Source organism: Anopheles gambiae, chromosome 3 (assembly GCF_943734735.2).
Source record: "Anopheles gambiae chromosome 3, idAnoGambNW_F1_1, whole genome shotgun sequence".
NCBI lineage: Eukaryota > Metazoa > Arthropoda > Insecta > Diptera > Culicidae > Anopheles > Anopheles gambiae.
The window spans coordinates 20,737,608-20,764,434 of NC_064602.1; the positions used below are offsets into that span (position 1 = coordinate 20,737,608).

A 26,827-nucleotide genomic window follows, 5' to 3' on the forward strand; every position below is an offset into this window, starting at 1 on the left:
TTTATTTACTTTGAATTGATCAATTGTAGCTCTTTCTTGTACCATGATTTGTTGACATCTATTTGTAACCCATTTTTTATCTCACAAATAATCCTCTCTTTTCTTATTCTCTTTCTCTCTCATTCCAATGAGCCATTGAGCAAACTACGGAGAGCGGAAGAAGCATGACGAAACTCCTTCCCACCGCATGCATCATCGATGACGCCATCAGTTTCAAACAAACTATCCTCCCCTGGTTCTTCCCCACCACCCCTTCCGCACCAACATTTACCCCCTTTTTCCAGCACGAGACCGTTTCGCGATTGGCTCGCAATGGTGCGCGCGTACGGGGCCAACGACTGTGCCCGAGCAGCGCACGCGGGACCGCATTGTTTACGTTCCGTCAGTCAAAATCGAATAGCAGCAGCTACCGGTCGTCCGGAAACGGCGTTGCGAGTTGCCGTTTTTTTTGTTGTCCGTGTGCGTTACATTTTGGTGTTGTTTTGGAGCGTTGTAAAAGAAAGCATTCTGCAGTGCTTTAGTGGTTTACGTTTGTGTTTTTGTTCACTCCGTTAGTGGCGGTAGTATAAGTAATACAGTATCGTATGCTGTTTAGCCGTTCCCATCTTGAAAGTGTTGGCACGATCTTGCACGGGGATCAGCATAGAGCGCAGCATGTGTATGTGTGCTGTAAAAGTGTTCTGTAATAATAGCTAATGTGAATCATCAAAACCTCTTCGGTTTTCGGTTTACGTTTCGCGACAAGCTGCCGCAAAACAAAATTTGCGTTTGAGCCAAAAGGAAAACGAAAAAAAAAGGCTTAAACATATTTTAACCACACACCGAGTGCCGGTCATTGTGTACGTGTATGTGTATGTGCGATATTGTTTGTGTACATAGGTGTGCGTCATCCTAATCCCGTAGGAAAGCTTGTCTACGCCAAGCCTGTAAGTTAGCCTTGGGCGAAGCAGAACTGTAACAGTTGAATAAATTAAATTCACAAGCAAAAACAAAAAAAAGCCCAAAACTGCAAGCAAATAATTAAGCATCGAAATGGAAATTAACGCAAGAGGAAGTCATAAGAATGGCTCCGGTTTGGATCTAGCCACGGTCGTGATGGTAAGTATTCCGTGGTGCAATTCCGTTTGCAATTTGTCCTTAACACAATTAAGTGTCATCGTGTGGGTGTGTGTGTTGTTTGTTTTTATATTACAATTTACCTATACCTATTACGAAGCATTTTCTAACGCACGTGGTAACGCAGCCAGCGCCAACAAACTTAGAGAAGGTGTGTTAAAAGGTGTGTTTTTGTTGCTAGCAGGTGTAGCTGCTACTGATTGTGCGTTGCAACACACTCAAGCACGCACACACACAGAGACCAAATGAGCACACCTTGATAAGCGGAGCAACAGTGTACCATTTGTAATATGGTAAGGGCTTTTTCGCTGGAGGATGGGTTGCTTTGTTGGCCCGTTCTGGTGGTGCTGGTGGGTTGATTGTGAAAATGCGTTGCCATCGCACACATCGAACCCCCAGCCATTGGATACACATAGAAGGGGGTGTATTTTTTTCTATCAACAAGAGCTAAGCAAAACGTTGTTGGGTTTATCAACCAAATCTTACACCATGCTTGGGTTATTGGTATGAATCGTTTATACAAAAAAGTTCTGTTTTTTTAGTATTATTTTGTATCGATACATCGTTTAAATCTACTAAAATCACAACACAACCGTTGACGACGGGGGTCAAGGCCTGCTTATACCACTATTCATTATCCATAACAGGGTAGTCCAGTCCTTAACAAGAGGTCACGGTCCATATGGGGTTCGAACCCATGCCTGCCATACAGGGTTTACCAAGTCACTTTGCGATGTGAGCTGCACAATTCATCTCACTTGAGACGTATTTCTATTCTGACGTGCTACTTCATTTGGCCCGAAATAATTTTCTATTCCGCCGCATTCATTTTCATCCATTATATGAAGTCTTTTCACAGGGGATGTTAGCTGGAGCCGTCCGCAATGTTGACATTTTTTTCAAAAATAAATTTTTGGGCTTTTAGTGCTGATTTGTGATACAACTATGTTGTTTAACGAAGAATAGAAGTTTATCTTTGCTCCACCGTAGCATTCTAGCCGAAACATGGGTTATTCATTGAGTTATTAGCAGATTTGACTGAGCAGGTTCAACTGCTAATATCTCAACGAATAATCCATTTTTCGGCTAGAATGCTACAGCGGAGCAAAGATAAACTTCTATTCTTTGTTAAACAACATAGTTGTATCACAAATCAGCACTAAAAGCCCAAAAATTTATTTTTGAAAAAAATGTAAACATTGCGGAAGGCTCCAGCTAACATCCCCTGTGAAAAGACTTCATATAATGGATGAAAATGAATGCGGCGGAATAGAAAATTATTTCGGTCCAAATGAAGTAGCACGTCAGAATAGAAATACGTATCAAGTGAGATGAATTGTGCAGCTCACATCGCAAAGTGACTTGGTAAACCCTGTATTGTTAAGTCTTGCGAGATGACGACTGCAGCACGAGCACCGAATGATCGAATCTGATCATTGCTTAATATTGTACAAGATTTTACACAATACAGTTGAAAGGGTATGGCAGCGATCGAGCGAGAGTTTCTTCACAGCTTGTTCAAAAAAATCATATTACATGAATAGGATTCAGAACTCAGAATTATGCTACATCACGGACCAAGTTCTTAAAAAATATATCTTCATATATCCACCATACTAGTGATGGGAAAAATAAAGTTTTCGTCGGAAGTTATTCCGGCTAGCTCCGAAGTTTTCTGGAATCGATTCCAGATAGTAGGTCCGGAATCAGAATCATCTTCGGAATTGGAATCGGCTCCGGAATTGGATCCAGAATCGGCTCCGGAATCAGAATCGGCTTTGAAATCGGAATCTGTTTCGAGATCTCCATAAAAATACGCGTTTGGGTTCAATGATACTACGAATTGATAATAGTATAGAACCCAAACTTGCCAATTCCCGGATTGATTTTGCTTCTAAAACTTCTTATTTAAATTCAAGAACATTGATTCTTATTCTGGAGCTAATTATAATTCTGCAGTCAATTCTGATGCCGTTTCTGGAGCAAATTGTGATTCCCAGGTCGATTCCAATTCCCGAGCCGATTCTGATTCCGGAATACACTCGGCAACGGAATCGGTTCAGGAAATGATTCCAAACATGTCAAAAACATGCCCAACTATGAAAATGTTAATACATTAATAGTTTCAGCATTAAAGTATAGAATTGAATAATAAATTAAATAATAACTTTAAAATGTGTTAAGCTAGCTTTACCGTAATTGCATATTTTTGCAACATTTTAATAGTTTTAAGTTATAAAAGTAAGCATTTAACTTATTACTTACAAAATGTTTAACAATAGATGTTCAAAAGGAACCCTTTTTTCAAAAAAGAATAAACTTAAAATGAACAATACAATCATTCTCCTTCCGCTTCTCGCGATGTTTCCATAGTTTCCATAGTAATTGTGTCCTGTGATGCTATAAATAGCCTCCATTACCGTTTTACTCTTTTCCACAACGCCCCGGAAACCGACCGATTTTCCAAACCCAATTCAAAATTGAGTCCCGTGCCCATTTCCCCCTTTATTTTTAAGCCAACGTCATCGTTGCCGTTCTCTGTTGTTCGCTTCGCCAACCAGCAGCAGAACATGAGAATGGTTCGAACTCCAACAATGCTTACCTTTACCGCTCACAAACAACATTCAAATTCAAATGTTATGAATGAATAAAGTGTCCTCTACGGACAGTGACGCAAAGAAAGGGAACGAAATAAGATGGCACGGGACACAACACACACACATACAAAAACGCAACTGTCCCACAGAAACCATCTTCAGCAAATCAGGCCGGAATGCCATTTGACTATTTTTAAATTCATTCATAAACATTGGCCCGAACAGTCGCGGGGAGACGGAAAGGAAGGCAGGAACGTACGTCACAGCAAACCCGCGGCAACCACGTCCCCAGGACACACACATCGTGTGTACAACGTAATAGGAATTCCACGATAGGCAAGGACTGGCATTTTCTACCAGAAAAAAAACGAACACGCATTTACAGATTTGACGGCGGAATAGAATGGAAAATGCTTCAAATGCCATACCTTCGATCGATTGGATGATATTAGATTCCATTTTTAACACCACCATATCTGGGTGTGTGTTAGAAAAAAGGCTTTTACTATGGCCATGACAACGACAATTTTTGATCTCCCCCCCCCCCCTTTACAACGGATCCTGCTAATGGTCACCGGCCAATTCCGGCGGTTTCGTGCTTCGACGCCGGACATCGGGTCCGTGATTGGTGTCCGTGCTCAAGATTTCCATGGGCTACCCGTCTCCCGTCTCTGCTGACCTCTGGGGCCCCGCATACCAATCGGGCACTATTCTGCTCGAGCGCAACTATCCACGGTGAAGGCCAGATGCGGGCCAAACCATGCGCTTGGGGCGGATGTTTTTCGTTCATTAACGATCCACGCGGGCGTGTGAGGCATTTTTCCACCACGCTGATCCTCGATACACACACCCACACACCCACCCACCCATCCTTCGCCTCTTACCGGGCCAGCAGGCGTCATAAATGATACAAAGTTATTGCAACACTGACCAGGCAAGAAAAAGCAGCAGCTTGGCTGCTCCACCACGCGTTGATCGCGAGAAGTGCGTTGATCTTGAGATTTTCTATTTCGCGCGCACACCCCACAAAGAGCGTTGCAAGAGCGGGCATTTTTTCGATGTGTGATGATCGCGCGTTCGCGCTTTGATGATGGGTGTTTTTTTCTTTCTTTCCTCTACTACTGTGTGAGTGTATGTGGAACGTTCGATCGCGTTTGGTTTAGCGTAATTTTGGAATTAAAAAAAGTATTGCACCACAAAAGATATTGCCTGCTGCCAAACCTATTACTGTGTAAGTCGGAAAACGCGTGTTTTGGTCGTTATTTGGTCACGGAACTTGCGCGCAGTTTGGTTTGAATTATGTATGATGTGAAATAAATTACATTAAACTAGCTACGTTCGCTTTTGATCGCATCAGAACTTCCGACTCCGGGTTTACAAGAATGTTTAAAAAATGGCTGTGTAAAATAATTAACCATCAATATCGAATGGAATTTGTGGTGAATACAGTGCGCTTGAAGTAGCAAATAAAATAACAGTCAAAACAGATGTAAACAACATCATCATCGACGACGGTGCGAGTCAGTTTCCGAGAAAAAAAGATGATCCTCATCACTCTCGGAAGTTGTCGGCAGTAGTTGACGTACTTTAGCTGATGATTTAACTGCTCTACTGTCCTCTCGGCGATCGGTTAATGATTCATCCATTCATGCAACAGACGCCTGCGCTCGCCCACGTTTGACGATCGATGAATCATCTACCTCAGTCTCAATGGCATTTACAACTAATGCTCTGGCTGGGAGACGGGAATCCAGTACGGTATGTAGGCCCACAATCATTATCATACCCCCCCTTCAGACGTCTGTATAATGCCTTTTGCGGAAATGATAAGCATTGGCGTTCGCTTTCTATTCGCCCCTTGCCACTGCTGCTACTGTTGCGGCCTTGTCTGGACATTGAGGAATGCCCTACTGTCTTATCGACATATTTCTGCGTAGAATTAGGTGCACTGTGTGCTGTGTGTTAAATCGATGACGTAAAGAGCACGTGTGAGTGTGTATGTTATCTACTATGTCTAGCGTTTCTTCTGTATGAAGGGTAAGGTCAGTGTATTGCAACATCATTGGAGCGTCAATAATTGATTATTTTTAATTTGTATATCCCAATAAATTTTGAAGTATGTATGATCATCACTTCTTGTTGCTTATTCGTTATGATTTGTTTTCTTCGTTCAAAAATTACACAAACACAGAATGCTCATCTTTTTCCAATCTCAATAATCTACGCTTCAGATCAACATTGAAAATCACGACAAAACAGTTTACATCAATTTGAAGCTTTGCTGTTGCAGCGTGCAGCACTCTGCTTCGGGGAAGATCACGCCGCACCGATGGAAAGCGCATCGAAGTGGAACATTTTCACAACGGAAGCAAACTGGCACAGTAACCAACCAAACCAAAAAAAGGGGGAAAAATAGAGGGGAAAAGAGAAGATAAAAAAACAGAGTAATATTGGCCAAAGCTCCTCTCTTTTCTGCGTTAAACTGTGCCGTGGACCATATCTTCATTGCTTCTCCACAGGCTTCCCCTCCCGATAGCCCGTGGCCCAACTTAAAGGTCAATTTCACGTGCGGAACACACGAGTGGAAAATGAACAATTCGGGGAGTGATTGTTGAATGATGTTTCACCTTCATTTTGTGTTTTATATCAACACGTGGGAAGAAGAGAGAGCATTCTATAACTGTTTCCTTTTTATTGACGTATTTTTTTTATTCACAAAAAGCTCTGTTAAAATGTATACGAATAAAGAACAGTGACATGTACCTTTCATCACAACTCACGCTCAAAGCCTTGATGACACCGTAAATTGTCCTCCATCATTCGCCTGCCTGTAAAGAAGCTCATTAATATTAAAGGCTTGGTTCACCACATTAATGGCCTTATCGCTGTTCTGAATCATTCCAAGTCAAAGAAAGTACTTGTCCCGGACGGACTTGCGTATGCTTTCCACAACTTCTCCGAAGGCGAAGGCAGCACCTCTAGAACCTTCTAATTGTCTAAAGGTGTGTCACATACAAACGTTCCGGCACGGTAGAATGATTTACTGTAATCGTGCGTTCTGTGCATTGATGTAATAACTGCGATTAAGAGCTGGAGTTGGTTATGGAAGTGAAATTGGGAAAGAAGTACATCGGCAAGTTTGAACTTTGATAATTAAATATCAATCAACGTGAAAGAAATATTGACAATATTTGATGAAACAGTACCTGTTGAACTTCAATCGTTTATAATGTTAATTCCTATTTTACTAAACATTTTTAAATGTACAATACTTTTCGATACATTTTACCCTTATTCCGTATGCTCCCAATGCAGTGGCGTATTTAACGGTAAGCAAAGTAAGCAATTGCGGGGGGCCCCGTCAATGAGGGGCCCCGGAATCTTTAATCCATTATCCATAACAGTTGATAGAATATGGCACTGTATTGGCAAGGAGGGCCCCGTGGGCGATAGACGTTGGGCCCCGCGCTAGACGAACCCTAAGAACCCCCCCATCCCCCCCCCCCCCCCGGCAGCAACCAAATTTAAGTTTAAATGGTACATAATCAAAGACGGATGCCGAGTACCCCCCCCCCCCCGTAATCATGTACAAAGGGGCCTCAACAATTCTTACTGCTTAGGGCCCCCGACACTGAAAACCCGCTGCTGTCCCAATGTTCGCTATTGCAATCTTCCGGCAAATGTCACAATTTATTATATTTTTATCACCATCAATCATGCCAGTACGTTGGTTGCCAGTCCTGCCCTGGGTGGAGCAGCAGCAGCAGCAGCAGTATCAAAGGCGGCTCCTCCGCATAAACGGACAAGAAAGACATGCAACCGTGGGGCGAGTAAATCGTAGCAAGGGGTCAATGGGTCATTGTGTTACGTCGTACAGCAAAACCTGTAGAGCGAAAGTGGTGCTGTTTGTTTGTGTGTGTGTGTTTCCGAACCACGTTTGACCGAACAAGGATAATAATGCGGAAAAAGCGGATATCGAAAGGATTGCATGCGAAAGGGTGTTGTTCTACTCTGCTCCCACCGTAGTCGTACCGCAAATTAGGTCAAGGAAATGAACACTGACCGACCACAGGGAAATACTGGAGGGAGGAAACGGAACACTACAATTATTTTGTCTGCCAGCTCGACAAACGCAAACTCTCCACACCCTGGACGATTCGGCTCGGTCACGGATCGGGGCAGTAAAGGATGGTTAAAAGAATGAAGCGGAAAGACCGCATGTGCGGTGGTAGTAATGGTGAATATTCTTTTGTGGATGTGTTCGTTCGCTTTTGCAATCCTTGCATGGATGGTGTTGGTGGTCTGCGTACAAACAAGTGCCAATCTGAACGATGGCTTTTAATCCAGGGAGGGAACGCTGGTTTGCTTCCTGTTTTGCTGTGGTGCAGCAGCTACTGCGTGTACTACGGCTTACTGCACTCGGCTTACGGTGGACTTCCGGTCCGGTGGCTAATTGATTGAAATTAGTGATTGTTGATATTTCCTTTTGCCGTTCCATTTTTTTCTATTTGAAATTACAGTGCTGGTAAAAAATGTATGTCAACTCACGCTGAAAAAGGATTTCTCAAAAAAATAAGTAATAATAAATTAAGCCGGTCATTTCAAGGCTTCAAATCTGTGAAATGTAACAAAGAGTATCCAACTCAATCATTCAGATAATTCAAACATCTTTCTAATAATTTATTATTAATTCATTGCTGTTTAGTCTTATTAATAAAGGGTAATGATTGAAAATGAACGAAAAACAAACTAAAATGTTAGCATTTGACGTAAAAAGCACGTCAGGCTCCTTGGAAATTTCTCCTTGGAAAGTTCATTTCGCGTAAGAAAGAGTCAATAAAGTGTCCCACAGCTATGAGAACTCCTGAAAAACCCTGAAAATATTTTCACAGCATTCTTTCACTATATTTTATTTGACCATCTCCTTCTCACACGAATGCAAACCAATCTGGGTCATTCTTTTCGTGCGGAAAGGAAAAAAGATGGACAAAATTTATGAAAAAACAACAAAACATCTATTTATACAAAATTTAAATAATAGATTTGCCATAATGATAATAATTATATTGAAATTTCAAAAAGATATAATGAAAACAAAATTGAAGTATGAAACGAAATGAAAGGGCAATTTTGTTTAGATGTGTTTTAGGACAATTACAATACAAATAAAGTGAAAAATAGCCATGCTCTCATTTTGAATTAGCGGAAGTTCAAATAAATTGTTATATTCTTTTTATTGTCAGTTAATTATATATTTTGTTTAGAGTTTATAATGAATATAATCGTTCTTTATTGATTTCAGCTATAAAATATTTGGAATAGAAAAATGTTTAAATACATAGCGCTTAAGTGCTATAACATACTTACATTGAATATTTAACACTGCAAGACCTTGAAACTACATAAACTGGAGTTAATATGTTTGAGTTTAAGTGGCCTTTAAACTAGCTTAAATTCCATCACTACACTTTGGAATACTCAGACGATGAGTCACTTACGCCTTGCCATCGATTTATGCACCAAACGATTGGAACAATACACAACAGTTTGTAGTGTGTAGATTTCATCCCACGGAAAGTGACAACTTCAATGTTCTCACGCAGTAATTTGGGTCCTAAAGTTAAATAGAGAGCAAACAAAAAACAACTCTACACTTTTACACTATCATTAAACTATGGAATAAAATATTTACCGCACATCAAAATGGTGGCCCACCGGTGTGAGGATTCAATTTTCAATTACCAATGTCGTTCATTCTCCACTTTGTAACTGTAATTAATAATTTATAGAACGCAATAGAATCGTTCTACATCGCGCGGGCTAAGATTTTCACATTACAAGCAACTTTCCAATCGCAGCAGAGCGGAATGGGAAAGGACGGTGTTGCCATTCCATTTCAAACTCAATTTTTAAAAGGCTAGTAGTTTTATGTTCTATTCTACCGTCCGTGGCATTAGCACGATGCTTACTCATCGCCAGTGGCGTGTATGTGTGTGCTGCTGTTCAGTGTAATGTTGCGTAGGAACGGAAGTTGAAGGCTAGCAAAAGCGCATACATCGCCGAATGATTCGAACGTAATTGGATTGTACCCCGTTGTTTGGTTGGCCAGCGTTCGAGAAGTTTGCTGCTGGCATTTTGCTTGTTTCCTGCCATGATGTTTCTGTGTGATTGTTGCATCAGCGCTTTCGATATGCTAAAACAGTTCAAATATTAAATCGAATTTTTCTTAAAGCTTTGAAAGCGACCATACCCGTTCCATAACCTGTTCGTTCGGTTCGATCAATCGATCAATGGGAGTCGCTGCTGTAGGAGAAGAATTGAGCATTAATTTCTATCACGTATGCCATGCCCAGATCGCATTCCGACGCCCCTCTAGACTCAAGTGTGCATTCAAACGCAAGGGTGCAACACTTCCGCGATCGTACCCTTCCATCCAGGCACGTACATAGGCACTCTCGGCTCTCGCCCGGTTCCCTCTCAGTTCATCTAAACCGGTACTTCCCACCCTAGGCCTTTTGGTCGATGCAGTGTAGAGGAATAGAAATGTTTGAAAAATAGTTACACGCCACTGCAACACCACTGCAACGCACCCCGTACCACCGGATACGTTGCTCGAACGCTGAGAAACTCTCGAAAGATCTACTGTGGAAAAAATAAGGAGGGAGCAGTACAGAGTGTGAGAGAAAGTTAGAAAAATGCTACGCAACAACCCACGGAACGGCCAGCTGCATGTAGAGGTAAAAAGAGAAATAGAGATGGAAGGGAGAGAAAAAATACTAAAAGCATTATGAAAATAAGAGGCAATAAGTTGGGCTGAGTGTCTTTCAATTGGTCTCTTGAACGATAAACACTGATCATGTGCTTAGTCAGTAAAAAATGTGTTTTTATACTTACTGTCCTGTCAGCTGTTTAACAAACTGATTCGTTTGTTTCAATGCTCTTCATCACAAATAGAATGGAAAAAAAATTAAATAATACTGACGCTTTAGTTTGTTTACATTCGCTGGCAATGGCAAGGGTGTCAAACCCTTTTTGTGCAATAATAGCGTATTTGAGAAAAAAATTAATTTTGGAAAATCGACCACACTGATTACAAAACACAAAAATGCACTTGAATTTATGGACAGAAATGCGACCGTAGTTTGACACCCTTGAGCCGAAAAGAATCCCAACAAGTGTTTGATCGTTGCTGGACGGCCGCTGGGGTTGCAAGATAATCCGAAGAGCGAGAGGAACCGTGAGCTCGGGCATCTGGCTGGTTCCTATTTCTTACACATTCCGCGAGAGTTGGTTACAACGGTTACAACGAACACAAACAAGCAGTGAGAGTGGCTGCCGCGGAAGAGCGAAATATAAGCAGTATGGACATTGGGGTGAAGAGGTCATCTTAATAAACTCTAATGTGATGGTTGCTATTGAGCGGATCATTATTTTTTTAATTTGTTAGCAACATGATCCATGTTTGGTATGATAGTCTACAAAAGAAATATTTTATAATTTTAGTTCATTATATTTATAAGAATTTTAAGTATTAATAGCGCAATAGCTTATGAGGAAATGATGAATGTAGCTTTTTGAATAACACATGCGTAGTTTTAAAAAATTAAAACAATAATCATACGTAATTTAAATTTAAAAACAATTTAAAATTTAAAAACATAAGTTTTTAAAAATTAAAAAATTAACATTAAAAAATTAAAACAAAAATTAATGAGTAGTTTTAACAGCCATATAATGCATATTTCTATATATATTGCAGGTTCCTTGCAAAAGTTGCGAAACGTGAGCAATCAATTGATTAATCATTAATGAATTTATTAATTGAATACAAAATGGAATCGGCCATGATTGTCGTAAAATTGTGACAAATTTATTGAAAATGGCATACTCATACGTTGATTCATGCGAAAGAATCATTGCTTCAATGGTTTCCTCAATAGATGGCGCTTTAAAACTCATCGCAATGTTACCATCCTTTTCTTGCAACGTGTTTTGTCTACCTTTATCTAATCACGGTTTACATACCCTTCAAACTTTCCTAAAATATCAATTAGAATAGTCGTGTGGTCAAGATACATGGGTAGCAATAGCATCGACCATTAATCAGTTTTCACTTGATTCTGCACTGGTATTTCACACTGGAGCTTAGTATTAGTATTTTTCGATAATTTCGCTGTTCTATTTCTAGCGAAAGGACAATGGAGGAGCCGCTATAACGACGAGCTATACAAGATGTACGGCGACCTCACTGTCGTGCAGCGTATCAAGCTCGCCTGGCTCCGGTGAGATGGCCATGTTGTACGCATGGAAACGGACGACCCAGCCCGTAAAGTCCTTTTGAGGCCGTCCATAAGAACAGAAGAGGCGCGGTAGGCCCAAGTTGAGGTAGCAGGATGGCGTAGAGGCGTTCATCATAAAGATAACAGATTGGCGGACGATGGCGCGAGACCGTGAATAGTTTCGAACACTCCTGAGGCAGACCAAAACCGCAAAGCGGTTGTAGCTCCTGATAACAACAACAAGTCGTTTACCTTCTGCTAAACGAAGTTTTTTTAGATTTCTTTTTAGGCTGACAATTTTAGTCGTTTAGACCCCGTTTAGGAGTCGTTTTGTGGAATTTTGGTGCTTGGAATATTGTTATCTTTTGTTATGTCTTGTTGTGTATTGTGCCAGTGATCAGCAGCTTTGAGTTAAAGTTAAAAGTTTCTATTTTTTTGTTTTTTTTTTTAATAAAAAACATCCCAGGCTTAACTTTACTCAATACATTAAGCCTTCCTATCACTTTAAACAAACCGACATACGAATGGGCTCCATTTTGCTCCGGCCTCCCACACAACGGCTAATCAAGAGAGCGTTCGACGTCTGGCTGCCGTCTACAGTTTGAATTGCCGCGGCGGTACCGCTCACAAAAACACGTTGTTCAGTCTCGCCGCCGAGCTGAGTGGACCGGTATCGCGGCTTTTCTTACGCGCGCGCGAGCGCCCGTCATTTCCACAGTGTGTGTCCCTCTCAACGAACATCGCGCGAGATCGCGATCACATTCAACACACACGCGCTCGGGTTGTTTGCCTTTGGATCGTGCGTTATTTGTGCGAGTGAAGCGGAACCAAACGGTCGCAACGCTTTCCTATACGTGAGAGTGTGTGGCGCGTGGTGGCCTGTGAGAAGACCTTCATTTTCGTACAAAGTGTAAACGCGCTCGCTCGGTACCTTCTCGAAGGGTGCTGCGTGTATTGTTACAATCCCACCCGCGCACCGCGCCGCCTCCTACTCGATCATCCGTCTTTGTTGTGTCTGCAGATAAAGTCAATCAATTAGAGCACCCGACAAGCACGCTACAGGCAGAGCTGCTTCACCACGCGCTCATTGCGCGTTCGTGGTACCCAGACGGGCATTTAAACCTTCTTCGGCTGCTGCTACTCCTGTAGGTGATAAAAAGGGGCAACAGTAGAAAGCCAACCGTGTGGCAGAGTGATAAGAAAACAATAGTTTCGTGATTTCTTAACTCTCCGAGAGGGAGAAAAAGGGCGTTCGACTGCACCGTGGGCCGCCAGTGTGCGCCGAATCGTCGTTGGACGAAGGGCCAGTCTCTGCCAGCATAAGTCTGTTGCAACCTTAAATTTCTCTCTTCCTCTCCTTCTTTCTCTTGTATAAGACGGGTCTTTGGAGTGAGAGCTTACAATGAACCTGTGGCATCTTTGGACGCCGATGCAAATGCACGCACGCACGCCGTACGCATCGTAATTGTTGGGTCCGGAAGAGGCAGTTGAGTGTTGAGTGTGTTCCCTCATCGTGATTGTGTTTGGTTCAATGTTGGCACCGTGATCGTGCGTACTTGAGAAATAAAACCCCGCGTGAATAACCCAGCAAACAGCGTAAAAAGCGTCAACTTGATTATAGACCGCGCGAAGGTATATCGTTTCGGTGTTCAAGGCTGCAGAAGCACGTTTTTTCTGCGATCGAGTGTCACTTCTTCCGCGTTTAAACCGCTTCTCGTCATATCTAGCCAGCCTTTTGTGCGTGTGTATGTGCGTAGTTTGTGTGGTTTCATCCGAAGAACCGAACCTCTCCATAAGACCGACGAAGCAGTGAACCAGCCGTGTTTGGATCGTCGAGCGACCTTAAGGAAAGAAAGAAGGGATACAAGATTGGTGTCGCGCGTTTTTTTTTTAACCCAACAACCCAACCAGACGTACACATCCGCTACCATCGTCCGTTGCCTGAGCGTGTGAGCGTGTGAGTGTTTGGCCCTTTTTGTCGGTTTGGGTTCGTTCCTACTTCCTTCGTGACGATGTCGTACTACGCACCGAAAGCGAAGCCGGTGGCAGGAGGCACCTTGAGGGCCGTCTACGAGAAACTATACAGCAACTGTTCAACATTCCGCAAGCTGCACTATGAAGTAAGTAAGAAGCAACGGCAACGGAGAATCAGAGTGGTTGGGAGAGTGTTGGGGAGGAAGTAACTGCTATGCCGTGCCTTGCCGGGTCAATGTGACGCAAGGTGGTGCCGGCTTAAGACGCTCTATTTCTCGTACATTCTACCGTTTCCATTGAGTCATGTGGTGCTGTTTTGTCCGATGCTAGATAGGGGCAGATATTAGTTTCCCTCCGAAGAGCACAGGTTGGCTGTGTTTTGAGATGAAATTCAACTTTGAATGATACTGATCACGCTAGGGAATTGTGCTGGTGGGAGTCTCACTAAAAATAAAGCGACCGCATAGTTTCGTGAAAAGGTAGTAGAGGACGTTCTTCGGTGTAGCAAATCGTAAATAAACAGTCGGCGGTTCTGTTCGGCATCGAGAAAATGCCTGGTGGGCGTAAAGATTTCCCGCTTTTCCTTGTACTTTTTTTCTACGCAAACCACTGATGATCGTTGATCATTAGGTCACAAACAGAGAGCACACTCTGCTCCCTTCTGAAGGGTAGCAAAGATAATCATGTCATGAGTGGCACCGGTTGGGTCCTCCCTCTCTATCTCGCTTTATATCTAATAGAATGTGGAAAATTGCGTCGCAGAAAATTATGTCAACCGTCCGTTCTGTTCTGACCGAGATACGGCGGGGAGCACTGACGGTGCATATTTTCCACCGCCTCGATACAGTAATAGAACGTGAATGATACCACCAAACCAAACGGGTGGTGGTGGTGGTGGTTCTGTTTATGTGACTTTGGTCGCCATCGTCCTCCGCCGGAAGCCAAACAAATCGAAACGAAAAACGCCTCACCGTCAAACCGCGCCACAAACACAAATTGAAGAGCCGCCAGTGAGAGTGTGAGTCAGTTTATTTACTTTTTCAAAATCAGTTCGTCGGCAAAAGTTTTCCTTTCCCGAAGCAACACTCTCAGCGGCTTTATTATTTAAGGGACCAAACCCAAACGGTGCATTTAAACGCAAACGGGAGACGGAGAGATCTTTGTAACACACTGCCCCAGCTGGGCTGATTCACACAGTCACACCGGATGGGAGGGGGGGGAGAGAACAATGTTCTAGAAGTGTCGGGTGACCGCGACCGGCGACCCGCGTGTGACGAGTGGAATTGTTTCGCCTTCAACGTACGGAAGGTTTTGTTGGACGCAAAGTAAGAGTAATGTGAAACCATTTCAGCTGGCAAATGGAGCTTGTTTTTTTCTGCTGCTGTTGCTGCTGCTGTTGCCGCCGTGTGGTTCTCCAGCAACGACTGTTTTGACTTCAAGATGGTACGATCGTACGTGTGCGATCAAGTCGCCAGCAAGCGGAGCGCGTGCTTTTTGGACACAATATTTGTCCATCCACCATTCTGAGAAGGGGTTTGCGGTTTTTTAATCGATTTTTTATGCTGTTCTATGCTTATTGCTTGTTATATCACACATGAAGACAATTTCAGACAAGTAGAAATACAGCATAAGGTACACTAAGAATTGGTAGAATTCTCTCATCTTCCCAATATTTAGCTATCACCGTGTGCTCTAGAGATTCCACTTGTGACGACAAACTAATTAACAACCTGCTTTACGGTCTTGAAACTCTCCCTCTTATTGAGCAACACTGCGCATTGCTAAACACCTGCTAAACGGTTTGAAACCAGTGTCCAAGCGCAACAATTAGTCAGAGGGACTATTCTCCTTGTCAACTGAGTAGCGGCTCACGTTGCGTGCATTGTTTGCGTGCTTGAGCTGGTGTGTCTAGTGTGTGTCAGCCTTGCCGTCATAGTGTTAACTTGCCAGTGTCCAAATCACACAGACGACGTGCTGAGCAAATGATCTTGTCCAATATATCTATAGGATTAATAACAGTTACATCTTATACTATGGTGAAGATAACTGGAACCAAAAACCTAGTAAAGTGACATATTCCAAATAAACTAAATTTGCATAACATCAAAGATCCAATAACGATGCCCTTACCTATATCTGTAATTAATAACAGTAGTTAACACTTCCAGTTCTCGTCAACAACATTCTGTGAGATTGAGTGCGACGAGTGACGGACACAATGGTCCATCCGGTCGGCCTCTTGATGTGTTAAACGCCTGCATGTGCTACTCGAAGGTGTATTTTGTCGCGATTGGTCCGACCCCTTCAGTGCAAGCGTGTTTTCCCCCGCTGTGCAGAACAAATAAGTAGCAATAGGCCCTGCCTTACAATCACGGGATCATTCAAGAGGCCTTTACTTGATGCGTACACAGCTAACACAACCGACCCTATCCCTATCGTGTAGTCAGTCGTTGGTCACCTCTACTTTGATGATATCTGCCAAGATGAGGATGACAAAATTGAGCGATAGTAGTGACCAAGCTGACAACAACGGATGCTGCGATGGGGACCGCGTACGCGTCCTTGGCCAGCACCATCTCCAGTATGATAATCGTCCGTGTTCGGTCGCGATGTTGTTGTGCAACCAAATTCCACTCAATCGCAATCCCGCTTTATTTGTATCTGCCATGTAAACGGAGGCGTATTACCTTGACCGGTAATAAATTCCACATCGAATGTTCTTGACTTCCTGCGCAACCTAGCAGCAGGACAACAGAAGTTGCCGTTCAGTTGGTTTGTTGGTGTTGTGGTGCCTCCTTTTCCAGCAAACTTTCTCGTACAAACTGTATCAACTGATATTAAGAGAATGCAACGAATTGTTATTGAGAAGCAATTGAAATTAATAAATATGATTGCTGGGGTTGGGAAATCACAGACCAATCTGTTTATACATACATGCGTCATATTTTCACACATTGTTCGCTTTGACTCGGGAACTTCTTGATCTTGGACTTCGAGCTTCACCGGTCCGTTGTTTCGGCCTGTTGCCGTTCTTTGTTGTGTGTATGTTTTGGGTTGACCAATCTAATCGAATCGAGTGAATTATTGACGATCGTCGATCGTTCGCGATCGCGGCGACATATGGCGGTTACGCGGGAATGTTTTGGGGTCGAAGGCGGCGCAGTGCTTTATAATTATTTATAGACCCGTCCGGCGATCGGCGTTGAGCGTTCTATCGCGATCAGCAGGTTACGTACGGGGCAGCTAACGGTGTTTACTACCGTAGTCATTTAGTAGCACAAAACACACACTTACACACACCAATGAAGTCAGCTGAACAGGTGGAAGGGGTTAATGGGAGGGTGAGAAAGGAACTGCTATTGACGTTCTCGGGACGCTGATGAGTGCGGAAATTAGCAATTCGTTTGCACACCGGGTTTTGCGGATCGTTGCGAAGTATAAATATCGATCGAGCGGCACAGATTAAATGCGTGCGCTTTATTTTGCGGCTGGCAGCTGGCGACGGTGAAGGCCAGAGCTGTTTGGAATGCGTTTTGGACGCAGAAGATTATCAACGGTACGGTGGTCTCCATTTGTGTCACCCATGCCCTTCCTCTGCCGGTGCGCCGATCGACAAATCGTTTAATTCCGCCACACGAGCCAACGATTGTAGATAGCGATTGATTGGTAGTGCTCGGTTCGTAGGTGGATAGAGACGGTGACCAGTGGGTGAATAATTCATATGCTGATAGGTGCTGATACCCTTTTTCGGACGGACAGAGCAGGGTACACAGTGGACAAAGCGAGGTCGTGCCGGAAGAGGTGGTAAATGCAAATTTGTGCGCATTACTCACTGCGTTTGGAATGGAGAACAAAACACTGACACTGGGAAGTGTTGATAGGAAATAGCAGAAGGCTCTACTGATCGTGTGCGCACAGTAATAATGAAATGTGTCAAATGTGTTAAAATAACAACAACATCACAATATCTAGCCAATCAATCAGTGCGCTGAACATGAAGCGCTCTGATAAACGATAATACGTGTCAACCAACCACCACAGTCCTCCTTCAACGGCACTGGAAGCCAATGAATGTGCAAGATGATAAGTACACAAATAGTGTGTCAGAGTGTCAGAGCGAGAGTGAGTTGTGACAGAGTAAGTCCAACACCCTCCCATCATTGTGGGAGCCGTCCTTCCTCGTCACACATCGCCCTCCAAGGCCAGTGGAGGAGAGAACAAATTTAGCATCCATTATCACTCCTGGCCCGATTATCTGGCACACCACCTCCTCTCGAGATCTCGGTACTCGTGCACTAGAAGGCAGTAGGTGCAGGTATACGTGCCTCTCCGGAACGTATCTGGACGGATGACGATAGATGACTTGCCTGTAGAGAGAGAGAGTGTGTGTGTACTGTGTGTACTGCTTACAGCGTCAATAAAAAAACGAATCCCTTGTGTACGCGCAATCTCCTGCTCGGAGGGGGGTACGAGTAGAGTCACATTATCAACGCAGCAGCACGCTCGGTAGATGATAAGAAATGCGTTTTTTTTTTGTTTGTTAGTGCACAGGGACAACGCTCCGTAAAAAAGTTACAATTGAGTATGTGTTGGTAGAACGCCATTAATACCAGCAGAGAAAAAACGCTTAGAACATCCTGTTTATTATATTAGTAAAAAGAGTGGAATTTTGCATTTCATTCCTATTTCAACGTACCCTAAGACATGCCTGTACGCCAGTTCTATCAGCAGTATGTGCCGATCGTAGCTGATAGTGGTTCAGTGAGGTACAAGTACACATTCTAGAGCAATTGAATAATTCAAAGATCGCAAGCCAGTGACAGCATACGTTTAGACTGGCTTCATTTGCAAACCTACCACCATGTTGGGGCACAGGAATGTTTGCTATGCACGGGATGAATTATTTAATCCATCCCCACTCCGATGATGGAATAGTTCGTTTTATTTTATGATCAAACGATACGTCAAATTACTCTGTTGCCGTCCCCCTGCGCTTTGATGAACACATAGTAATGTCCACTGTCATTACCATCAATTAGTTGGTGCTCGTGAATTTCCGTCAGTTGGTACGCCCTTTGTTTTAAATGTCTAGCACATCTCCAAATGGAAGAGGGCACATGATCTGTATCTTGGGACAGTAAAACAGTAAAACCTGGTGGTGGTCGTTAGTGGTTGCTGATTTGGCATTTCGATCCGAACATGAGTGACTACAAATGATACGTTCACGATGGTGGTGTGCTTATCTACGTAATGCGTTACGATAATGTCGGATAACGTTGGAATGATTATCGTGTATCGTACAGTGCATCAATTAATGACTCTTAGTGGCTGGGTTCTGTTCTAATATGTTGATCGTTTAATACTACCAGGGTGACTATAGGTCACAGTTATGATCGTCCATCGTTAATGGGGATTTCTATCAAGATAGGCAGTAGGAGGGAAATGGTTGTCGAGGACTTTCTAAGGACAACAATAGACGCTTAAGTCTATGTTAGTTGGATTACTTAATGGTTTTGTCAACCAGTAATGTAGTTCTTATACAAAGATTCTCCGGCATGTAGAGAACGAATCTCTTGGAGTTATTAACCCCTTTTGAACTATCAGAACCCCTGAAAACCGCTGTATTCCAAATGTATTGCTCTCCCAGAGATGAAAACGGAAACGTACGGAAATGAAACGGAAATCTTCGGGACCTCTAGTATATTTTAGCGATCCCGTGGTATAGTCATCTACTCGCACGACCTAATATCATGACCGTCGTGGGTTCAAACTCCGTCTGGACCGAACCGTTTCATTTATAGGACTGACTGTCCTGCCATGGGTAATCAATAAGTCACTGATATTCATTTAGTGGTAAATACAGCACTAGACTGACAACGGTTCTTGAATCAAATATTAAGAATGAGTAGTATATGAAAGACCTTTGGAGTCTATTAAAAATTGAACTTTAAAAATATATAATGTCAAATAAACATCAGTCAGCAGTCCTGGTGTCGAGAAAACCACAACAACATGAATGTGGAGTCCAAACAGTGTGCAAATGTGATGGCATCGTGGGCAATCGCAGGCGCGGGCAATGGTGATAATAATTCTGTTTACTTAACAAGCTGTTACTTTGAAGTGGTTCGTTGAGCCGTCGTGTACACATGTACAGTGGGTTGGATTGGATGGTTGGCGAGATACAAAATGTTTTGTTTGAGCTAAAAAAAAAACAATGTTTTGTTTGAGCCAGACAGAACGTTGCCCAAATCTCTGCCATTGCTGAAGGAGTGTACTATTTGCACGCCCAGTAAAAATGGTCAGATACACCCTTTTTTACCTCAAGCATTATCTACCGGAATGGTAGCCCCTAAACGCGCGGTAGCACTCGGCTCCAACACACACCTTCTTGCCATAAACCCCCGAATGTACCATGATGTACTAAATCGTCGGAAAATTGACTCTTTTTTTCCTCCGATTATCTCTCATACGATATGGCAGATATTGTTGGACGGCAGCTGATGTTATCTAGCCGAGTTGATAGTGAGCTGCGTATGTACGTACGTCATACAGGCTACAGGCCTTTGTCGTCGGGTCTTCTTCCACGGATGGACAGCTGCATCAACATTGCGGCAAATGTCATGTTCCGGGACTTTCATAATTCACGGGTCGTGGTTAATCGTCTTCTAGGGCAGATGTTTGCTGTCATGTATGGATTGTGATAACGAATGATAAATAAATAGGAGGATAAACCTTGAGCAGATGCCAGATATATCTCTTTTTTTTGGGAATTATATGCTATATATAGTTCCACTTATATGATCTGACATCTAGTTAATGTTAAGATCAATTACAAAAACACTGTTTGGAGAGAATAAAAAGGCAATTTATTACACGCATCATAGCGCGTGTACTCGAGATAAAACGTGCAAGATGATTAGATTACAATATAAAAGTACTAAACAAAAATCCTACCTTTTCCGCCGTTTTACATCACACACTGTAATCTAATGATAAGGACGAGGGCATAAACACACAAACAACTGGCAAAACCGCAACCGGGAGCTCAAGTAACAACGAGTCACCCACCGCCATACAGTCGCGAGCGAGTGCGCTCGCGATCGTTTTGCTGACTCGACGACGACGACAACGGCGACGTCGGCAATGACGAAACGGCCAACTAATACCACACAACGATCATCGGTGCAGGGCGCACACAACAACTAACCGCGGGTTCGGTAGTGTGTTTTTTTTAATGTACGGCCATCAATCGGTACAGTCCGCTGCTGCTCCTACGCCGTGCGACGTGACGCATTCGTGGTAGAACTCTTCAGTGCGTCGGTTGTGCTTTTGTGTGTCCCGGGGTCGGTTTTTTTTGTGTGTGCCCGCTTGTGTGGTGGCGCCGCCTGACACATACTGTGCGCTGTGTGTAGACGACCTCGATCCTGGTGCCTTTTATTTCCGCCCCTTACACTAAAGCCACCTGGCAGTGGTGTAGTGCCTTAGGTAGTAGATATCAGCTGTGTTGCCGCGATGAAGGTGATGCTCAAGACAGGATGGCCCTCGGCAAAGACGATACAAAGGCTGTCGTACACGTACAGTGTGCATCCTTGGAGCTACCTCCCCTGCCAGGCAAGTGTGTGTGTGTGTTGTTGTAATTTGGAATGAAGAGGATATTTGGAGGCATACCAAAAAAAACGGTAAAATCAAGTAAAGCACACACTGGAATGTGCGAGAAACTAGTTCTGTTAGTGGGTGATAAGCAATGCGCCGGGGTGTAATGAAGCGCCAGCACCGATGGAGGTCGCCATTCGTAATCTCATCTGGACCGATCGCTTCTTTACAGACGGTGTCGAAATGATTACGATGTGTGATCGCGGGTCAGCTTGATGCAGCGTTCAATGTAAAGTGATACCCGAATGCAACTGGAGGATCACACACTCACACCACAAAGCGCAGATGAAAGTGTAAACAGCTGTAATTGGATAGCACTAGAACCTGTGTAATGTTCTCTTGTGAAGCGTATAAGGAAAAAAGCAAAATGCCCGTTCAAGAACTTTCCTGACCACCGTGTGGAGACCTCTCTGCGTGCCGGTGGAAAGTAATCGTGCCGCTTCGTGTGCACACACAAGGTCGCAGTGGTGCTGTTTGAAAAGCAACCGATCTCTCTATTGTCAGCTATCTTTCGTGTTAGTATATGCGTTACCAATCCCAGTAGGGATTTATCAGAAGCAATCAAATTAGCAAATTACAAAACGGTCAAAACAGTAGCAGCACGTTTTTTACGACTGCAGTCAGATTTTTGCAATTCCCGGACGCTCGTGTGAGACCCATTGATCGATCAATCTTAATTGCAGTTTGCTGGGGGGTGACCACAGAAGGGTTCACAGACGACGTTATCTTGATGCATGGGTACAACAGGCCATAAAGATATTAAATCGTATCGCGCTGTTGGTCCCCATCCTGTTGGGAGAGTAGAGGTAATAGTAAGACAAAGTAAAACGGGCAACAGGTTTGAAAGAGTTTTGGGTGGAATAGTATGACTTAATTACTTGATCATTAGTGCATATTTCCACTGCCCAAGACATACATAATATGACTACGACTTCCTAGTCTATACGTAATACATTTATCTATCTGTCTGAGGCATGTATGTGACTCATGCCTGTGAAAATCCACGTTTGGCAATCACTGCAAATCCCTTCCATGTTTCTTGATGGTCGGAAGCTCTGAAAAGGGCCGTTGGAATCACAAGGATCAGCGCTGTTTTTGGGGATGGATTACGATAAGATTAGTGTAAAGTTTGCTGGTTTTCTTCGGTGATGTCCAACACCTGGTGCGACTCGTTAATGATACAGTAGAGGTAATGATAAACGAAAGTTATCGGCTGGATTAACCGGGTCAGATCGATGGAAAATTACGGGATTACGCGGGGGTACCGGTTCTAATGGAGGACAATTTGTGGACCACTAAAATAAGGTCATGAGTCACGCGATGTGTGGAAAATTCCCATACAAAGGGAAGGAAAACGGGTCCCGCTCGTTGTTGTTTGCCCTGTACTTGGCAAGTGACTAGTGATGGGTGAGATTGTCAAATCGGAAGTCGACTCCAATCCGAAATCCAATGTCCCGAGTCGGAGTCATCCAGTGTCATTCGAAGTCGTTCGAAGTTGACCAGAGTCGAAAGTCGTCCGGAAACGGTTGAAATTGTCCGTAGTCGATCGGAGTTGACCTTCGTAACAAAGGCCTGTATATGAAGTGTATATGACGAAATGTTTGATCACAAGCACCTTGCACCAGGTCGGTCCACTCCAAACGACTCCAGACGACTCCGACTCCGGGCGGATTTTGCCGGAGTCGGAATCGGACTAACAATAGCAGGAGTCGGATTGGAGTCGTCAGTATGCTCCAAAGAGCACCACGCTACAAGTGACACTCATTATAGGAATCATTCAGCCAAGAACTAAACCCGCCTCAAATTTACAAAACGACCGCCCAAAAATATTATTCCAAACGTTCGAAACGATTCCAGAAGAAGGTATTACACTGTAACGGTTATCTACCTGCTTTACATATACTGAGCTTATTGTTGTTTTTTTGCCTCTACCCCACGATCGTTATCTACACACTCTAACCACAGCAAACAGGCAAACACAAAACGCATCGCTTTGGTACTGCCTTGTAAAGCAAATGGTTCAAAATCGTCTTTCCCCTTCGGGATTTTTAATGGTTTGTTGTTCTTCTCTACCCGGCTCTGGCACAAAAGACAGCGGGGAACTATGTACCTCCCCATCTACAAGCAGAAGGTGCAGCACATCATCTTTTCTTGTCAAAGTTCTGCCCTTGAGCACACACACGTGGGACGCCTTGGGTAAAGGAGCTGTGCAAAAGTATAAGTAAAGAATTCGGTCCTGTTCTTCCGTTACTTTTATTATTTTACTGGCTGCAGCAATCTCGGTGTCTCGGTGAGCGCAATTGAGGAACGATCGTGTGTGTGTATGTCGTGCCGATAAGATACGTTGTACATGGAAAGTGCATTTCCTTCCGTCCGCGTATCACTGGCGGTGCCATTTCCCTTTGCATTAGCACACACAATATAACTCAAACAAACCCAACCCACAAAGCAACACAGAACCAAACCCCATTGCAAGCAAACGAAATTAACAAAAAAAAGGCTAATTGGTTTTTCCGCTTTCTTTACTACTTTTTTCACAGGAAGTGCCTGACTCATATGACTACAATAGCCCCAATGCACCGAACCACCACCCGTCGGCCTACCCACATCCCGGCTCGCCCTACCACCAGCAAAACCACCAGCCGCCCCCCTCCGAAACCAGCAGCCCGTCGAGCGATGCGGTAATGATCAAGATCGATACACCCTCGCCCCTGCGGGACGATCAGTCGCGCTATCCGAAGGAAATTGGCAAAACCCTCCTGGCGCTCCTGTTCCTAGCGGGCAACTTTTTCCTCGCCACCGTGTCGCTCTCCCTGGTGCACGATCGCGTCCCCGACCGGGACGTGTATGGGCCGCTGCCGGACGCTTTCCTGGACCGGGTGCAACCGCAGGACTGGGCGCTCGATGTGAGCGAAATACTGATCATGGTGGTGGTGAACTCGTGCGTACTGCTGATCACCTTCCACAAGCATCGGTTCATCGTGATGCGGCGCGTGTTTCTGCTGCTGTCGATCCTGTACATGATGCGTTCGCTCACGATGTACGTCACGGTGCTGCCCGTGTCGAGCCGGACGTACTACTGCAGCCCGAAGAGCAACGCGAGCAGTGCGGGCGTGATCGTGAAGCGCGCGTTTCAGCTCATCTCCGGGATGGGGCTGTCGATCAATGGGAAGCAGATCTACTGCGGCGATTACATCTACAGTGGCCACACGGTGACGCTCGTGCTCGGCTATCTAGTGATATCGGAATGTAAGGCAAATGGTGCGAGCAGGTTATCGAACGAAGGTTGATGTTAATTTGGGTATTCTTCCTTCACAGATTCACCCAAACGCTTCTGGCCGATCCATTGGATCTACTGGTTGGCCAGCTTGACCGGTGTCGTGATGGTGCTGGTAGCACACGGCCACTACACCGTCGACGTGCTGATAGCGTACTACGCCACGACGCGACTGTTCTGGACGTACCACACACTTGCCAACAACAGCTTGCTGCTAAAGGTAAGCCAGCCACAGCCGGAACTGCACGCGTAAGCGAAAAATAAAACCACAAACTAATCGTTAAAATCTTCCCTTCCTTTTTAGCAAAACGGCAACAACTACATCGGACGTGAGTGGTGGTACTTTGCCTTCCGCTACTTTGAGCGCAACGTGCGCGGCCCAATCCCGCTCCAGTACGATTGTCCGCTGTCGCTACCCTCGTCCTGGACGAAAAAGTCGCCCAAACTGCCGGGACGCGAAAGTTGATGCCTTACCACCGCCGTCTGGTTGGTGGCTGAGGATGCGCCGGAACATCCGCCGGCAGGCGGAGAGCTGGCGCATGTTCAACGGTCGACCTGTTCTCTTACCGCCGCAGCATATCTACACCGTCTAGGCGACGTAGCGAGAAGCCTACAATGTCCATTGGAACAGGAAAAGAAAAGACTTGAAAACCAATACCCCGTTAAGTAAGGATTTAGTGCAGGATGCTCGTTGTGTGCAGGGATCTGATAGTTGTGCAAGGGGTTAGTTAAAGCCAACAACCTGTTCCCCCTCGCGGGTGAGTGAATTTTCCCGTTTCTGTCTGTCGATTTGGATTTACAATGCCACCATCTCCATTGTTTTTTAATAGAAACATTCAGCAACAAGCGTTTATTAAATTAAGCCCAGTTTTCTGTACATTTGGCAGAGCAAAGTGGTCATGTTGTTGCAAGCGAAGGCAAGCTTACAGAAGTCAGATTAGGTAGATTATATTTTAGCTTAGGTGTGTAAGGCCAAAACTGTCCCTCCCTCTTCATCCCTAAGTGCTTTTGGTATGAGGAAGTTTTGTGGAGCTATTCTGCAAAACTCCACACCAACCACACAAAACGAACGACGAAAATCAATGTGATATAACAAATTGCGCCGAGCGCAATGCTAGCGAAAAAGAAGGAGATTGGAGCAAAAAGGCAGGGGACAGCACGGGTCTCGTTCGTTCACGGGTGTAGTGGATGGTTCATTTGCTGGGAATGCAGTTTTGCAATCCTCTGTGTACAGTACATCCTACACATATATGTAGTGCATTTTAGCGGGTTTCTTTTCGATTCATTTAAGCGTAGGTGTGTATAGGCTAGACCCGAGGCTTGTAATTTGTGTTTTTGTGTGTATCAGGACGTTTTCTTTTTATATAAAATCTCTAATTCGATTTTTGAAAAAAGAAAAAAAAGATTAAGCGTCAGCTAATTTGCCAAAATGAACGCATCTTCGCTTATCTGTTACCATTTGTATATAGGAGCATTGTGTTGCGTTTCGAGCCAGGCGAGCCAATCTCATCGTGCGCTGCCGATACGAGAAGATAGCAATAATTAGTCTAAACCAAAATGAAACATTCGTGCGGTGATGATCCTAAGAGTTGAACGGCGCCACTAGACACAGGATTGGTGAATGTTTTCATTTGTGGTCCCTCTTTTTGTTTTAACTCGAGATGAGCTGTGCACGTTCCAACTTTGAAGCTGTTCCCGCTTCAGCCCAGTCGTACGCAGCCCGGCACTCGTTTACCGAGAAACTCTATAGACTGTCGCTCGTAAAAGCTCGTGTTGTTTGTGCCTTCGTAACTGCCTTTGTATAGTGAAAGCGTTTATTGTGTAAGAAACCGAAACGAAATCATGAAACAACCAATAGAAGAAGGAAAGAATACATTTTTTCGAAGGTTTAGTTTTTTTTCGATCAGTTCGTGATGACTTGAAAACAGATT

At 44.0% G+C, this 26,827-nt stretch overlaps 1 protein-coding gene across 3 annotated transcripts; it reads left to right on the forward strand.

Moving 5' to 3' along the window:
* LOC1279896 (phosphatidylcholine:ceramide cholinephosphotransferase 1) lies at positions 1-26,769 on the forward strand. Of its 3 annotated transcripts, none has more exons than XM_061655446.1 (4): positions 1-1,098; positions 24,160-24,868; positions 24,938-25,116; positions 25,201-26,769. In XM_061655446.1, the coding sequence occupies exons 1-4, from the start codon at positions 1,033-1,035 to the stop codon at positions 25,360-25,362; spliced, it is 1,116 nt and encodes a 371-aa protein (XP_061511430.1). In that variant the 5' UTR covers positions 1-1,032; the 3' UTR covers positions 25,363-26,769. The 3 variants fall into 3 exon arrangements, with proteins under 3 accessions (XP_061511430.1, XP_061511428.1, XP_061511429.1); XM_061655444.1 differs by lacking the exon at positions 1-1,098 and adding an exon at positions 12,622-14,112; XM_061655445.1 differs by lacking the exon at positions 1-1,098 and adding an exon at positions 21,207-21,581 and having other exon boundaries at positions 24,164-24,868.
* The last annotated feature ends 58 nt before the right edge of the window (positions 26,770-26,827 follow it).

Coding starts and splice junctions, on each gene's coding strand:
- LOC1279896 (XM_061655444.1), top strand. CDS start 14,005: ATGTCGTACTACGCACCGAAAGCGAAGCCGGTGGCAGGAGGCACCTTG. Junction 24,869..24,937: donor CTATCTAGTGATATCGGAAT/GTAAGGCAAATG, acceptor CTTCCTTCACAG/ATTCACCCAAACGCTTCTGG. Junction 25,117..25,200: donor ACAACAGCTTGCTGCTAAAG/GTAAGCCAGCCA, acceptor CTTCCTTTTTAG/CAAAACGGCAACAACTACAT.